Source organism: Astatotilapia calliptera, chromosome 13 (genome assembly GCF_964374335.1).
Source record: "Astatotilapia calliptera chromosome 13, fAstCal68.1, whole genome shotgun sequence".
NCBI lineage: Eukaryota > Metazoa > Chordata > Actinopteri > Cichliformes > Cichlidae > Astatotilapia > Astatotilapia calliptera.
This window is the reverse complement of record NC_137434.1, coordinates 927631-942500: the sequence shown is the minus strand read 5'-3', so window position 1 is coordinate 942500 and position 14870 is coordinate 927631. Positions and strand designations below refer to the sequence as shown.

General features: G+C 42.1%; 3 protein-coding genes across 7 annotated transcripts in view; 1 reads left to right on the top strand and 2 right to left on the bottom strand.

Moving 5' to 3' along the window:
* tk2 (thymidine kinase 2) overlaps nucleotides 1-14870 on the bottom strand; it is a 300481-nt gene that overhangs the window by 206586 nt on the left and 79025 nt on the right. The gene's annotated exons all lie outside the window — the stretch shown is intronic.
* Nucleotides 1-14870, top strand: part of vps8 (VPS8 subunit of CORVET complex) — a 73355-nt gene that overhangs the window by 18939 nt on the left and 39546 nt on the right. For all 5 annotated transcript variants that reach the window (XM_026190281.2, XM_026190280.2, XM_080287687.1 and 2 more), the window contains 8 exons: nucleotides 1-48; nucleotides 8294-8418; nucleotides 11783-11869; nucleotides 12077-12144; nucleotides 12620-12773; nucleotides 12864-12923; nucleotides 13611-13718; nucleotides 13920-14000. The exon at nucleotides 1-48 is cut by the window's left edge and continues 7 nt beyond it. In XM_026190281.2, coding sequence (XP_026046066.1) covers nucleotides 1-48; nucleotides 8294-8418; nucleotides 11783-11869; nucleotides 12077-12144; nucleotides 12620-12773; nucleotides 12864-12923; nucleotides 13611-13718; nucleotides 13920-14000 — 731 coding nt within the window. The remainder of the gene's footprint in view (nucleotides 49-8293; nucleotides 8419-11782; nucleotides 11870-12076; nucleotides 12145-12619; nucleotides 12774-12863; nucleotides 12924-13610; nucleotides 13719-13919; nucleotides 14001-14870) is intronic.
* Nucleotides 3556-7513, bottom strand: LOC113035039 (DELTA-stichotoxin-Hmg2b-like). Its single transcript, XM_026190286.2, has 3 exons — nucleotides 7337-7513; nucleotides 6558-6651; nucleotides 3556-4229 (listed from the first exon to the last, which is right to left on the bottom strand). The coding sequence occupies exons 2-3, from the start codon at nucleotides 6623-6625 to the stop codon at nucleotides 3803-3805; spliced, it is 495 nt and encodes a 164-aa protein (XP_026046071.2). The 5' UTR covers nucleotides 6626-6651; nucleotides 7337-7513; the 3' UTR covers nucleotides 3556-3802.

Here is a 14870-nt window from a genome sequence, read left to right as displayed (position 1 = left end):
CGGGTGTCATTGCTGTGGGAACGTCTCATGGTCTGGCTTTGGTCTTTGGTAAGTCTGAACTGTAATACTGTCTATTTACATTTACACTGTCAACAATATTTCCCTTTGAGAATAACTGTATCACTTTATCACCAATGAACCAGAAAGAAGCCCATAAATAGAAGCAAACCCCAAACACTTGACTTACTGATTGACAGGAATCTAGGTTTGACTGCAGATGTTTGTATTGAAGATACACAACAGTGGTTTAGCCAACTACAGCATGTTACGTTCAGCGTTGGTGTTGTTGAGACGCAGATGAAGGATACTCAGTGACTGTCACATCACAGCTAACGGTAGCGTTTTATGTGGCACTGGCAGACAGAGAGGCCATCATGTAGGACCATGTTGGACTGTTCTGCGCTAAGGGGGCGATAGCTCATTTCACGAGTGTAAAGAAGCAGCTTGGAGCAGGGCAACTGTGAGGTCGCTCAAAAACTGGCATCAGTTTGAGTACATGTGGAATGTGTCAATCCAGGTTGGATCATTTAGCCATGAAGATGCTGATGACGTGATGAAAGTGCACGCGCTGCCTTTGCATCGATGAATGTGTCTTTACACTGGTCAAACAGATCTGTGGAATCTAAAATGTTTGTTACAGTAAAGATGAATATATGGCTCCACAGTCTTTAATCAGTTACAGTTCGTTTGCATTCGTTTATTAATGTAGCGATGCAGTAATAAAGCATACAGGCAAATTTGCTACGGCTTCAGCGTCACATTACAAATGGGAAATGAACTGTATGAAATTTTAAAAGCAGAATGTGTGCTGCACAAAGTCCTGATGTTTTCCTGTGTACATCACAACTGACCTCCTGACTTGCTTGAATAAAGACCGTCTTTGTGCTTCTAAAAATGGGATTGAATTTGATTTATTTCATCACAAAGTAACCATTTGTTATCAGGAAACATGATCACAATTATTAGAAGTGCATTTCACAGTAAGTATCATTGCAACAACAGTTACAGGACAATGTAACTACATTGTGTTTTGTAGACTGCTAGAAGCTCTCTGCACTTCCATTTTCATGCCTGTACATTTCAGATGATAGGTCCACGGGTTTCAGCATATTAACCGCCTTAGTTGTACTCTAGCATTAGGATATGTGTGTTTGGAAAGCCACAGTACAGAGGTTTCAGCACGTTTTTCAACTACTGTAGGATTGGCTGTAGCTCAGGACGTAGAGACATCATCTACTAATTGGGAAGTTGGTGATTTGATCCCTGGCTGCTCCAGTTAGCATGCTAATGTATGCTAACAAGATACTGAAGCCCGAGTTGCTCTCCAGTGTAATCAACTTTGTGTAAATGGATGAAAAGTGCTGTATAAGAACCAGTCCATTTACTTGTGATGGTGTTTGCCATTTAAAAAGAACAGGTTTAACACTGTTTAATATTCCTTACTGGACTGACTGGTCCAACCACACAGTCAGATAACTGCCACGAGCTGGTTATATATCCAGAGAACTGTGGTTTTAGCTCCACACAGCTAAAATGGATCGACTTTGGCCTCCTGCAGGCCAGGCGGTGAATATCTTTGTGTTGGAAGAAAATAGATGTACGCTAAAGTGATAGGTGGGTGCAGGAGGCATCATCATGTGCTGAATTGGACACACTTACTTATTGTCAGAGGAGAGGGAGCAGATCTTAATCAGAATCAGAATCAGAAAGGGGTTTATTGCCAAATGTTGAGCAGGTTTACAACATTAGGAAATTGCTGCGGTGCTTCAGTGCAAACATAGTGTCATAAATAGCACTTAAATAGACATGAAAAAATAAAAGAATAAGAATTAAAAGTGCTACGTAGAAAGATATGTGCATGAGATATACATGAGATATATACATGAGAATAAGAATTAAGAGTGCTACGTTGAAAGATATATACATGAGTGCAGGTGGTGATCAGTGCCAAACATGAAATGATGCAGTGACACAGCGTAGGGTCATGTGTTAGTGGCGGGGACAGTCATATGGTTATTGTTCATGAGTCCAACAGCAGAGGGGAAGAAACTGTTCTTATGGCGAGAGGTTCTGGTGCGAATGGACCGGAGCCTCCTGCCTGAGGGGAGCAGGTCAAACAGACTGTGTCCAGGGTGAGAAGGGTCAGCTGAGATCCGAGCTGCACGCCGCAATGTCCTGGAGGTGTACAGGTCCTGCAGAGATGGGAGTCTGCAGCCAATCACCTTCTCAGCAGAAACGTGGTCGCCTTTAGCTGAGCTTCTGAGACATTATGAAGGGAATAATTTAGAAAATGATACTTGGCGTTGACTTGTTCTTTATTTTATTTGCTATTTTTATTTTCTTTCTCGTCTTGTTTTGTTTGTTTTATGTGTGCTGTGCCTTTCTTTTCTTTTAATTTTTTTATTTATACTTGTAGTAGAAGTGCTGAGTCTACAAGTCTTATTTACTCAATAACACACAAAGGTAAAGATGTAAAGGAAAGCAAATACAGAAAACACATAAAAGATAGAACATACATGTGTGGCACCGGTGAGCAAAAACCAGATCTGACAAATACAAATGAAGTAAATTAGACACAATTGTGCAAAATTGATAAGAGAAACGGTGAAAAAAAGGAAAATAGTTCTTAAGGATAACTATTCATTTATCACTGTATCGCTCTTACGTATTTCATTCATTGTGCCCTTGGGCTCAGCAGCAGGACAAAGGTCCAATACACAGCAGCCAGTCCACCTCTGAGTGGGTAAAGCAAACCAACATGAAGACTTTGGGTTGGCCCAGACAAAGTCCTGACCTGAACCCGATTGAGATGCTGCGGCATGACCTTAAAGGCGGTTCATGCTTGAAAACCCACCGAATGTGGCTGTAGTAAAACAGTTTGCAGAGATGAGTGGGCCAAAAAGTGCTGTAAAAGACTCACTGCCAGTCATCACAAAGGCTCGATTGCAGTCGTTGCTGTTAAAGGTGACCCAATCAGTTATTAGGTTCAGGGGCAATCAGTGCTTCACACAGGTATGTTTGGGTTTTTCTCCTTAATAAGAAAAACACCTTCATTTAGAATCTGCGTTTTGTGTTTACTTGTGTTATCTTTGTCTAATATTCAAATTTGTTTGATCTGAAACAGTTAAGTGTAACGAACATACAAAAACACAGGGAATCAGGAAGGAGGCAACACTTTGTCAGTGTCCTCTGTGCTGCTGCCGTCCTGGCACGCACCAAACATTTTTGTTCATTTCTGCTGAATCATCTCAGGATGCTACAGCGCCCTTTGACATTCTCACCCTGGAGAACAGTTTGGGTGTTTTTAAATGTTCAAAACAGCCTGGCGTTTCAGTTGACTCCAAGTTGACTCTTTAGCACTGAAAGTGTTCAGAACAGCTCGAGGTCCTTCCATCACCATTAGTGGTTCTAGTGTCGGTTTGAAAGGGAATTTGATCTTGTGTATATTTGAGGCCCACCGTTCGACAGAATGGACCTAAAGACTGAGATAATAAACAGAGAAATACTTCTGCAGAATCCGGAGGTGATGTTGAACAGAAGAGGGACAAATTTAAATCAGGTAAAGGTTTAGATTTATTGTTACGTTATACACTGGTTACAAAGAAAACCTGTTTTTGATACATACAAATCTTTCATGAATCAGTCTAGAGAAAGCACTCTTGAGTATACAACGGCATGCACTCGTTTACACTGAAATCAGCACTTTAGCAAGTGACCAGTTTTACCAGTTGATTGACCCTTGCAGATACGTAGTGGGATGCCAGTGATTGTTTTACTTGTGTAACATCTTGCGTCTGTTGTGTTAGTACATCCCTGTGTCATTGACATCCACCCTCAGGACTGCTTCACCTGAATCAGACATGGAGGCACTGACAATAACGTAGTCACCTTCATAAGAAATGCAGGACCCGTCAGCCTTGGCTCTTACGAAACTATTTTCACTCCCATTATACATGATGTCATAAAGATTATAGTCACAGTCGGTTCCTTTGTCAAAGATCCCCACGGCAAACCAGTTGGAGTAGAGGCTTCGATCATACGGCACGGAGAACATGACAGCCATGATGTGGCTATAGTCGTTCATGTCAGGGTTGACAAGGTCATAGGTGAAGACTCCAACTGCTCCAGTTGCACTGCCAGTGACTTTGTTGAACAGTGCACTGGCTTCAGAGCAGGGACCTACCATGGGTGGCAAAGGGACCTCGCATTTGCCACTCTCACTGAAAGCCCTAAGCATGGAGACACAGTGTGTTAGATGGGTCTAACAGAAACACTTTGACCAGTTCTTCTGGTTATACTTTCCAATAAGTAAACACTGTTTGTCTAAACTATGTAACAATAATGCAGTCAATAGGACACATTGCATGCACAACAGTATTGTAAGAGCTGAACAACCCAACAGGGCTGTGACGCTTTTGGTTTCTCATTCGCATTATTGAAGTTACACAACAAAAGTAACAATAAACTTATACCCACATACGTGCTCCAACCCTTATCCTTATAGGGCGAATGTATGGAGGAGTTTCATTTTAATAAATTGAATAAAGTGCAAAACAGGAAGCAGCAGGGCTAAAGATGAGAGATCAGCTTTGTTACACACACACACACTCTTGGACTGCTTGGTTGGGGTTAGCATACGTTCTGCTTAAACGTCACTGTGGGATTTCTTCTTCCTAGCTTTGCGTTAGTGATTCTGCCCATAATGATTGTGTAGGTGTGCTGTCTTTGCTGTGCTTGTAGAGGATTGATGGTGTTTTTGCTGCAGTGGATTCATGTTTTTGGACTATCTAGAGCACATGTGTCAGACTCACATACAGCCCATTTTGATCAGTAATGGGTGAGACGCTCCTTTCTGTCAGTGTAAAGAAATTTCATATTTAACTGTTTTTCTGCATGTTTTTGTAGAAAAGTAAACATGTTCTGCATGTTTATGGCATACGTGCTGTCACATAATGGTCTATCATTGTGAATGCCTGCATGGTGTGCCCATTAAAATAGTCCCAGCCCTGCCCACATGGATTCTCAGTAGGGCTGATGATTTGATTTCCACATACCGACAGGCCGTTAATAACTGACCAATGAAATGATCTCACGGGCCGGATGTTTGACACCTTTGCACAATAGTGTGCTGTTTACCATCATCAGGAGTAATGTGCATTTAATCCACCTCAAAAGTGACACATTGAGCTGCTGTTTTTCACCTCCCACATGAAGCTACAGGCAAGCTACACAAGTGTCCATAAAAATGTGCTGGATCATTATTTTCTATCCACCCTTATGCAGATCATTGAAGAACTTCTGATGCAAGTAATGGATTCATTCATTTTAGGATTTTACTTTGGTAAGAATTTGCAAAACAAACACTTTTCCTCTTTCCATTTGCTCAGATGTGCACTGGCTGTGTTGGATTTTGCAAAGTTTGCCACAGTTTTATTATATTTGTGCTTGTAAATAAGTTTTCAACAATGATAAACCCAAAGGTTTAAAAAGATTATAACCAACTATAATTATTGACGTGGTCATCCATCATGGTTGGGCTGGAGCTTATTCAGGCTTTCATAAGACAAGAGACAGAGTACACCCTGAACAGGACATGTCCCCAACCTATCTCATGCTAACATAAAGAGACAGAGAACCATTAGCACCTACAGCCACTTTAGAGTCACCAGTTAACTTCATTTGCACGGTTTTGGACTGTGGGAGGAAGCCAGAAAACCCATGCAGACTGCACACAGAATGGCCCCAGAAAGCTGATGGATTCAAACCCAGGACCTTTCCGATGTTAGGCAATGTCGCTAACCACCACACCACTGTGCTTTAGGTGTGTGGGTTTCATTCTGCAGCCGTCTTATACATCGTGGCTTGGGTCACATCATCATCTTGACTACTTTTTCTTGGCTCGACAGCACATGAACTCAAAGAACCGTCTCATGGTTCACCATGAGGGCTGACAGGATTTCTGCATGCTAATGGCTAACTAGCAGTTGCATCTTTACTGTAACGATATGGCAGAAATGACCAACAGCGTCTTTTTTGTTCTGGAGCAGCACATCTGGAGAATTCATGTCTAAATAAAGGCGACAACTTCTCTGCTGCATCCTCAACAGCATGACTGTGTTCCTCACATGGCGTGCTGAAACCAACAGCCAATGAGGTCGTCCCTGCACCAGTGACCATCGCAGCCAGTTTGTAAAACTCATGACCGACAGCCTTCTGGTTCTTTCTCTCAATATTTGCAAATTCCCCTAAAACTCAAACATTACATAGAGAACTGGACCATAATGACATCATTGATTTGCTGTCATATTGTTTTATATTGCCATTTCCTGTGTTGTAAAGCACTTTGATTTTTTTTACCTGTGAAAAGCGCTATCTAAATAAATTTTACTTACTTACTAAATTGAGAACATCACAAGTGTCTGCAGTATTGCCATGTGCATACTGAGTAGATTTGAGCATTTTAGACTGTTTGTATTGGCAGCAAAAGATGATTTATGTTGCATTAAACCCATTCTTGAAACTTGCATCAGATGGAAAGTACAGAAGTAACACCGCACCTTGGATTGGCCAGAGTGTAGTAGCCGGAGTTGTTGTTAATCTCAACAGAACAGCTGCGATGAGGCATCGTGTTGATGTGATGGCAGGAGGAGGCTGTGAATCAGAACATAGCCTTTCACTTATATCACCATTTTTAAAGGGAAGACACAGTCGTCAAACGTAGTGAGCTGTGTTTTGCTTAATGATGTGGTGACAGTGGCTAGAATTACACGAGTGAGGCCTGGAAATAGAAGATGCAGACCTGTTTTCTGTGAAATCACAAGTTATCATCTGAATTCACAATGACAGTTGACTAAGTGGGCCAATGGTGGAACAAGAATTAAGAGAGATGAATTGATGACGTTTAATATGAAAGTCTTGATAATATAAGACAGTCTTGCTGGGCGGGGGCCCATTAGACATGTTGATGGATTAAGTAATTATTCAAATGTATCTTTTATATGTAGCTGTCATTGTTAGTTTACATTTACTTAGCACCTTTAATTTGTATTACATAAAGCATGCTTATATTAATGTATGCATGTTTTATTTTAGCAACCTAAGTTCCAAATAAGGATCTAACCAGTCAGACGGTCGACTCAAACTTTGACTGTGCCAAATATCCAGACTATAAAATGACACTCAGATGAAGTAGTTGGCAAAATAAGACTAATCAATGAATAAATGTGGTGCAGAAAATCTGGTATTGAAAGCCAGATATTACCTGGAAATGAAGCCACAAACAGCATCATTAGCTCACATCAGTAAAGGTAAGTTTGAACCATAGTGGAACACTTACCTTTGTATCACTGAAAAATACAAAAACAGTTTGAGCAAACGGATTGTTAGTCCGGGTATGAACGAGTCCCACTGTGCATTAGCTGTTATCACACCAGGTTATATTGACTCAGGTAATCACAACGTACCACCTGACTCCTTATCTCATGTTCAGAGCGTCCCACCCCTCTGTTTCTCTGCCGTATCTAACAGTGGTTAGACCTTTAAGGTGGTTATCGAATGTTTGTACAAGGTGGGACTTCAGGATGGTACTGCTTTACAGCGTGTGTTACGCACACTGCCGCACATAAACACCACTGAGCTTTTAAGCTGGTTTGATTTCCCTAAAAGAGATGAAGTCATGCATTTCTGTCTTTATTTCGTCTTAGCATCATTGCTTTGGTTCTACTTTATAAAATGTTGCAGAAGTCCCTTTTAAACATGACAGATGTGTAACTTCAGTAACAGCATTCTGCCAGGCAAACTTCACTGTTATTTCAGAGACACACAACACTTGCTAATAAGCGAATTTACAAACACACACGCAGGAACAGAGGCTTCAGGGATGATGTTCTAACTGTGATGTGGTTTAACTGGAATTTGCTCAGTATTTAACTTGCAGCAGGGCTGATCAGTGTCTCTCTGTGTTGCTGACATTATGATGCCTGAGCAGGAAAAGGTATGACCACGTCTGTCAGATCCTCCTGAATGTTGTTCGTCTGGTGTTCAGCCTGAAACATCACTCTTTGTGTGCATTTTGGTTTGGCATGTTATTTGGTTTCATTTGTTTATTTTTATTTACAGTACTTTGATTACTTTTATGGCTCTTCATTTAGTGTCAGTTTTGTTTTTATGTTTAAATTATGTGCTTTTTAATTCTGGTATTGCACTCGTAAAACTGAGGACTGGGACAACTTTCAGTGTGTCTTTTGCCTGTTTTTCTCCTGCTCTGTCAGCTAAACGGCCTCTTCCTCTCCAGATACCAACCAGGCCTTGCGGCTCTGTCTGGGTACCAAGACGACTGGAGCAGAGTTTGGCGCCGTCTCTGCCCTGAGCATCAACCATGACTGCTCACGACTTCTCTGCGGGTTTGCCAAAGGACAGGTACTAGGACAAGATAAATAGACTTTATTTGCCACTAATTTACAGTTTATTTTGTTAAAGCTGCCAAATAGTAATGATGATATAATAACAGTTAAATCATAGGGCCCTTTCACCTCAGTGCATGTCGTGACTTGACACTGTGGAGGTGTTTGCTGTAGTCGGGTGGATGATTTCTAACTGTTGTTACTACCCGTGGCCAGTGGGTGGTGTATGAGGTCACTCACTAATGATGTGTTCCTGTATGTGATATTAACACTGAACATTTCATATAGAAACAGATGATTTTATCAGTTGTAAGGTTTAGGATGTTTTTAACAATTTAATGTCCTGTAGTGAATAATCCAAATTTGACATCACAGACGTGTCCTTCAGTTAAAAAAAACAAACTCACATGCTTCGCAATTTAGCATCGCCAGGGTCATTAGGTTGAACTCACCAATGCTCATGGTGGTCAGATGAAATCTCTGGGAGAAATTTGATTAACTACAACAAAACTGCTGCCCTCCTTTTTGGTTTAGGACAGACTTTAAGAGTCTTTTTTATTGTTTTTAAAAACATTACCTTAAGCTGCCAAATTTGAACGATGGCTGGATAAGTACATATATAGAGAGATGCATAGACAGATATAAATAGACTTTATGAATCCCACCGTGGGGACTATAGCAGCACAACAGTGAGGAAGAAAAATTGAATTTGGGCAAAAAAAGATTTCCAAGAGTAACTAGAACTCGATATTTTTTATGTGCACATGAAGTGCAGTGGGAGTGATGATGTACATATATTTCAGCAGTTATCTGTATTTTACAGTGTGACTGCTGTTGGGATGAAGGGATGACCTTCCCACCAGGGGAGTTGTCACCTGTACAAAGGTGTTAGAAGGTAAAAGACTGCAGGAGCGTCACTGAAAAAGTCCCGCACACCTCAGCCTGCCCAGCAGAGCTTCAGTTCAATTTTATTTATACACAACAACAGTGGCCTCAAGGCGCTTCACAGTAGACCCTACAATAACACATACAGAGAAAAACCCAACAATCATGTGACCCCCTGTGAGCAAGCACTTTGGCCACAGTGGGAAGGAAAAACTCCCTTTTAACAGGAAGAAACCCCCGGCTCAGGGGGGCGGGGCCATCTGCTGCGACTGGTTGGAGTGAGAGAAGGAAGACAGGAGCTGACGTTGTCCTTTCTCGTACAGATCTGGAGTGTTTTCTGACCAGTCCGGTTTATTGTGAAGGTGAACATCCAGGAATTTGTACTTGTCCACGACATCAGTGCCAAAACCGTGCATGTTCACTGTGATGGGAGTTCTCACTAGTGTGGATGTGTAGGTGGTTGAGTTCACATCAGATGATAAAGTGAGTGATGTCCTTCCTGTACGCCAGGTTGTTCCACTCACATACACATGCAACAGTGTGTGTGTCCCCACTGTCAGTGTATCTGAAGTCTGATTTGTAGAGTAGGACGCTGCCCAGGAAGGTCATATGAGTTAATGCTAACAGCTAACAGCTCATTAACACTAATGTCTTGTTCACAAACATCTGGTTCACATGCAGATAGACGTAAATATGGAGCTAGCTGCTACCACAGTCTGTAGCAAACTCATTAACACAGTGAAAGCCTTCACTTAAGAATCCTGATCTAGGAACAACAGCTTCCTGTTTCATGGTGAGTTACAGCATTTTCATGCTTCATGGGGAAACACTGAACTTCACCATGCTGACAGGATGATGCCAAAGATGAAAACTCACACTTTTCTAAATGAAGTACCATTACCTCCTGACGCTTTTCTGACCAAAGGTTAGATGGCTGGTCAGCCAGCGTGTGGGTGATGATGACTAACCCAACAGTGTGTCGGTGCTGGTGATCTTTTGAACTTTATAATCCCAATAAAATGTTAAAATAAGTGAACAGATGATGAATAATTAGAATCCGTGCGCTTCGTCCTGATCGTGGCAAATTCACAAGACAAAATAATCCGATTCAAATTAAAAACGTGCTCCTTTGTGATTATAACATATGAAAATTGTAAAATATTGATGACCTCAAATTACAGAAAGAAAAGTCTAGAAAACGCCTGAAGAACAGTCACAGGTGTCACAGCTGGTTTAACGTTTTCTTTAGTGTGTGGGGGGACGCTGACGTGCACACTTTAAAACATTTTCAGCTAATAGGATCAGTTCACTGCACTGCTGTCTTTAGCAGTAGTTTTACGGCATATTTTGCAAATTACTGCATTCTGTTCGACATCCTCCTTGGGAAATCCAAACACACTGTTTGTGAAGTTATAGTTGATTATGATGGATGCCCCTCCCTCCACAACAAAGAGGGTGTCTTCTCCCGAATCCAAACTGGGAGCTGTTCCCACTGGGAGGAGACTGGAAACTGAAGGCTCTACCTCCTGTTTAAATATTCTAGGAACCACAAGTAAACCAGCAGTCTGAGCGCAAAGTGCTGGACTGGGGTGATACGGTCCCATAAGGTCTGTATGGGTCCTGATTACATTAGTCCAAACTAGACGTAATAACTGCATGAACTAGTATCGGGTTAGACACCACGTTTTTTAACATTTTATTTGAATTTAAAATAACACCAATACAAGGATCAAAGGAACAAGAATCCCTGTTTTGGACAGGTTATATTTGTTAGTGTGGTTCATGTGTATTTGTAATTGTTTATTACTTGTTGTCTTTTAATGTGCAGGTTGGATACCATAATTGGCAGAATCAAAATACACTGATGCAGAAATGGGGAAATATGATACAAAAATATTGTAACACAAAGAAAAGACGTCACTAACATTACTGCTTTGCAAATGTTGAGCGGCTTGTCAAGCAGTTAATAGTGAAGTAACACAGCCTACCAATATCTGCTTCCACCAGCCATACCAGCGCTATGTGGCCCTGTGTTGGGCTACAGACACATTTCATTAAACCTTCTGTTAATGCATTTTCCTAAATAAATCTTTACTTTGCAAAGATTTGCACATTTTAACTATGCGGATTATTTAGGACTGTAGCAGGCGCTCATAATGTGAGGTTGATCACATGTCATCCTCTGTGTGAGTGAAACTTGCACACTGTTTTGTCAGGATAAGGTCCGTTCTACTATTAATCGAATGCATTTTCGTGTGTTAGCCTAGTTTTTTCAGAACGATCATTAAATGATTGATTTGTTCATCTTTGTTTCATTTCCAGCCTTTTAAATCATTGCTTCATTCTCCATTTCAGAAACACATTAAGGTCGTAGCAAAAATAAAATTAGCACCAGCGTTGCTGATATGACAGGAATGCACTGCAGAATGTGTTCACAGCTTTCACTTGAGCTCATGACCACCTTCCTCGTGTCGTCTCTCCGTCTGCACGATCAGATTACAATGTGGGATCTAGCCAATGGGAAGCTTCTGAGGACCATCACTGATGCCCACCCTCCTGGGACAGCCATTCTGCATGTGAAGGTCCATGCACACACACACACTTGCAAAGTCAGCTTTGTTTTGTTGTTGTCACCAAACGTCACCCCTCCACTACTATTACTAAGGAAACATTTGTAACAAAGGTTGTATTTTTCTACCTGCGGCTCAGAGATGTCAAATGTTTCCTCCCTGATGATTTCTGTCTAACTTCTGTCCTGAGTTCTTCTTTTGCCTTTCTTGTTATTGCAGTTCACAGATGACCCAACTATTGCCGTGTGCAATGACAGTGGAGGATCTGTTTTTGAGCTGGCTTTCAGGTGAACGACTCGGCTTTAAATGTTACAGAAATGTTATTTTCAACCATCAGGTTTTATGTTCCTGAGCAGTTTTTACCCCTCAGCACTGAAAAGCTGACGGAGTATTGTTGGCATAGCTGGAAATGAGGATTTTCTAATTGATAGCATAGGTGCATCTACTAAAGATCTCAGATGAGTTAGTAACTTTAACCTCGAGGTCAGAGGTCAAGTTTTTCAAAGATCTTGTGATAACTGAAGAAGGAGGTGACCTCGCATTTTCACACTTATACCACACGTACATCTATGAGCAGGCTGAGGGGAGGATGCTTTTTGTAACCGAGGTGCTGAAAGAACTTTTTGGTCTTCTACCTCTTAAATGAACACATGTAATCCCACCAGCAACAAGTGTTGCCGTTTTAACTCGACTCTGATTCGGTGATTTTTTTATGTTCATCTTTCTCATTGGTTCCCCTGCTTTCCCCTCGTTTGTTCTCAGGAGGGTGATGGGGATGCGGTCATGTGACTCTCGATGTCTCTTCAGTGGTTCTAAAGGGGAGGTGTGCTGTATCGAACCTTTGCGTTCTCCTCCGGACTTCAGAGACCATCCCATCACGCACTACTCTCTGCTCGCTATGGCATCTCTCACTAAGGTGTGCAGATGCCAAAGGTCGTCCGCAGGTCATAATCGTGTTCTCATTCGTGCAGCATCAGGTTCTGATGGTTTTGTCTTTTCACCCCAGATTCTAGTCATTGGATTAAAGCCCTCCCTGAAAGTCTGGATGACATTTCCTTACAATAAGGTATGAAGTGCGGTTTGCATGTATGAGTCAGATCCACTGACGTGATGAGGCATCGTGTCAGATGTGATGGCACTACTTTGTTGTGCTGTATTCATTTACCATGAGCTGTAATCAAGAGGCAGAGCAGAGCTATCGAGTCCTTGTTTACCAGGCAGGCACAAAGAGAACTGCCCAGAGGTCCTGAAAGACTCGTTCCAGCTCGAATCGCCTTCTGCTCGAGCGTGTGTCTCTCTGACAGTCAGCACGTAGGAGACGTTAAAATCAACAGCTTTGATGCTTTGAACGGCTCAGTTTCACACTCAGCATCATCATTCATTTCTTAACTTGCCAACATGTCCGAAGGGACTCAGCTGCTGTTTTTAGCATTTTTTTGCTTTGCAACTAGAAAGTTGGATTTCTATCTGGTGGTGTTACCAGCCACTGGTCCCTGTTCAAAATATGTGTCTTTCCCAGTACAGTGGATGTGCTTCTACATGCTCCTCTCCTTTTTGTTCCTTCTTAGTTAAAGAAGTTAAAGGTTGGATCTTATTTCAAAAACGTGTCTACGTTTTATTTAGTATCACGTCACAGTTAAGCGGGACAGGGCAGAGTTTTCTCCCCAACAACGTGGTGATGGGAACATGGCACACCCTCAGAGGCGCTCCGTGAGATTCGTTTCCGATGTCGTGTTATGTTCTCCTTTGTTAGTCGGATCCATCCAGCGTTCCTCAGCTGGCCTGGCAGTTTGTTGCTGTCCAGAAGATGGTCAATCCAGTCCTGGCTTTTTGCAAAGGAGATACCGTCCACTTCCTCTTGGTAAGTGCTGAACTGTGATATATCAAAGCTTTCAGTAGATGTAAATCATTACTATGTTAAAGCTACGAGGATACAAGCTGACACTAAATAATGTTGGACTGAATGTTTCCCAGACGTCTGATTTCTGAAGCGCGCAAACACTTCCGTCAAAGAGCAGTTATCCCGGGATCATGTTTCTCTCCTCCACCACTGTTTGTTCAGGTAAAGAAAGAGGAATCGGGGACGATCCACGTCATCAAACAGAGACAATTCCAGCTCAGCTGTGACATCATCAGCCTAAGTGTAAGTACCCCGAGAAGATGCTCAACAGTGGCACATACTCACTCATGCACAGGTCAGCAGAGGAGTGCTGGATGTATTTAGGAGTTTAAACCTTTCAGGATGGTTTATTCTTGTAAAATACGATCACTCCTGATGACAGCGTTTCCTGGAGTGAACCTCTGGTTTATTAGAAAGTTCCATTCTGCTGTTTTCCTGGGACAAAGACTTTCTGGTGCAGATAATATAAAACGCTGAGCTGACATCACTGTTGGAGAAACTTCAGTCCCCGTCATCAAAAAGTCTTCAGTAGTGAAACAGGACAAACACCAGCGGGGCGGGGCTCAGTGCCAGAGTCCTGGGAGCCTGAGGATCCTCTGCAGGATCTTTGCTGTTCCTACGACTGCGCTTTTCTGCAAAGAGATCTCAGATGTTGTTCCTGGGATCTGCTGGAGCCACCTGCCCAGTTTGCAGGTCACTGGCCCAAGTGGCCCAATTACCACTGGGACCACTGCTGCATTCACCTCCACGTCTTCCAGAGCTCCTCTCTCAGCCCTCGGAGCTTCTTGAGCTTGTCCTGTTCCTTTTTCCTGATGTTGCTATCACTCGGTATCACGACTGTCGTCCACAAACTGCTACGTTTGGTTGGTCGGTCTGTGGCTGGTGGGATTCTGGGTGTCAGTGGTACGTACTGTGCAGGCCCTGTGCATCCACGATCCTTCCTCTTCTTCCTTCTCATGTTTCTGCTGCCTGCATAAAAAACTGTTTAAGTTTAAGATTAATCACAGCGTGTTTAGCCAATGTAAAAATGTACTTTGTTGTTTGGGCTAGTGAGTTAGAATATGAGTGCAGACTTGTTTATAGTTAAACATGTGTATTGTCTGATTATGGATT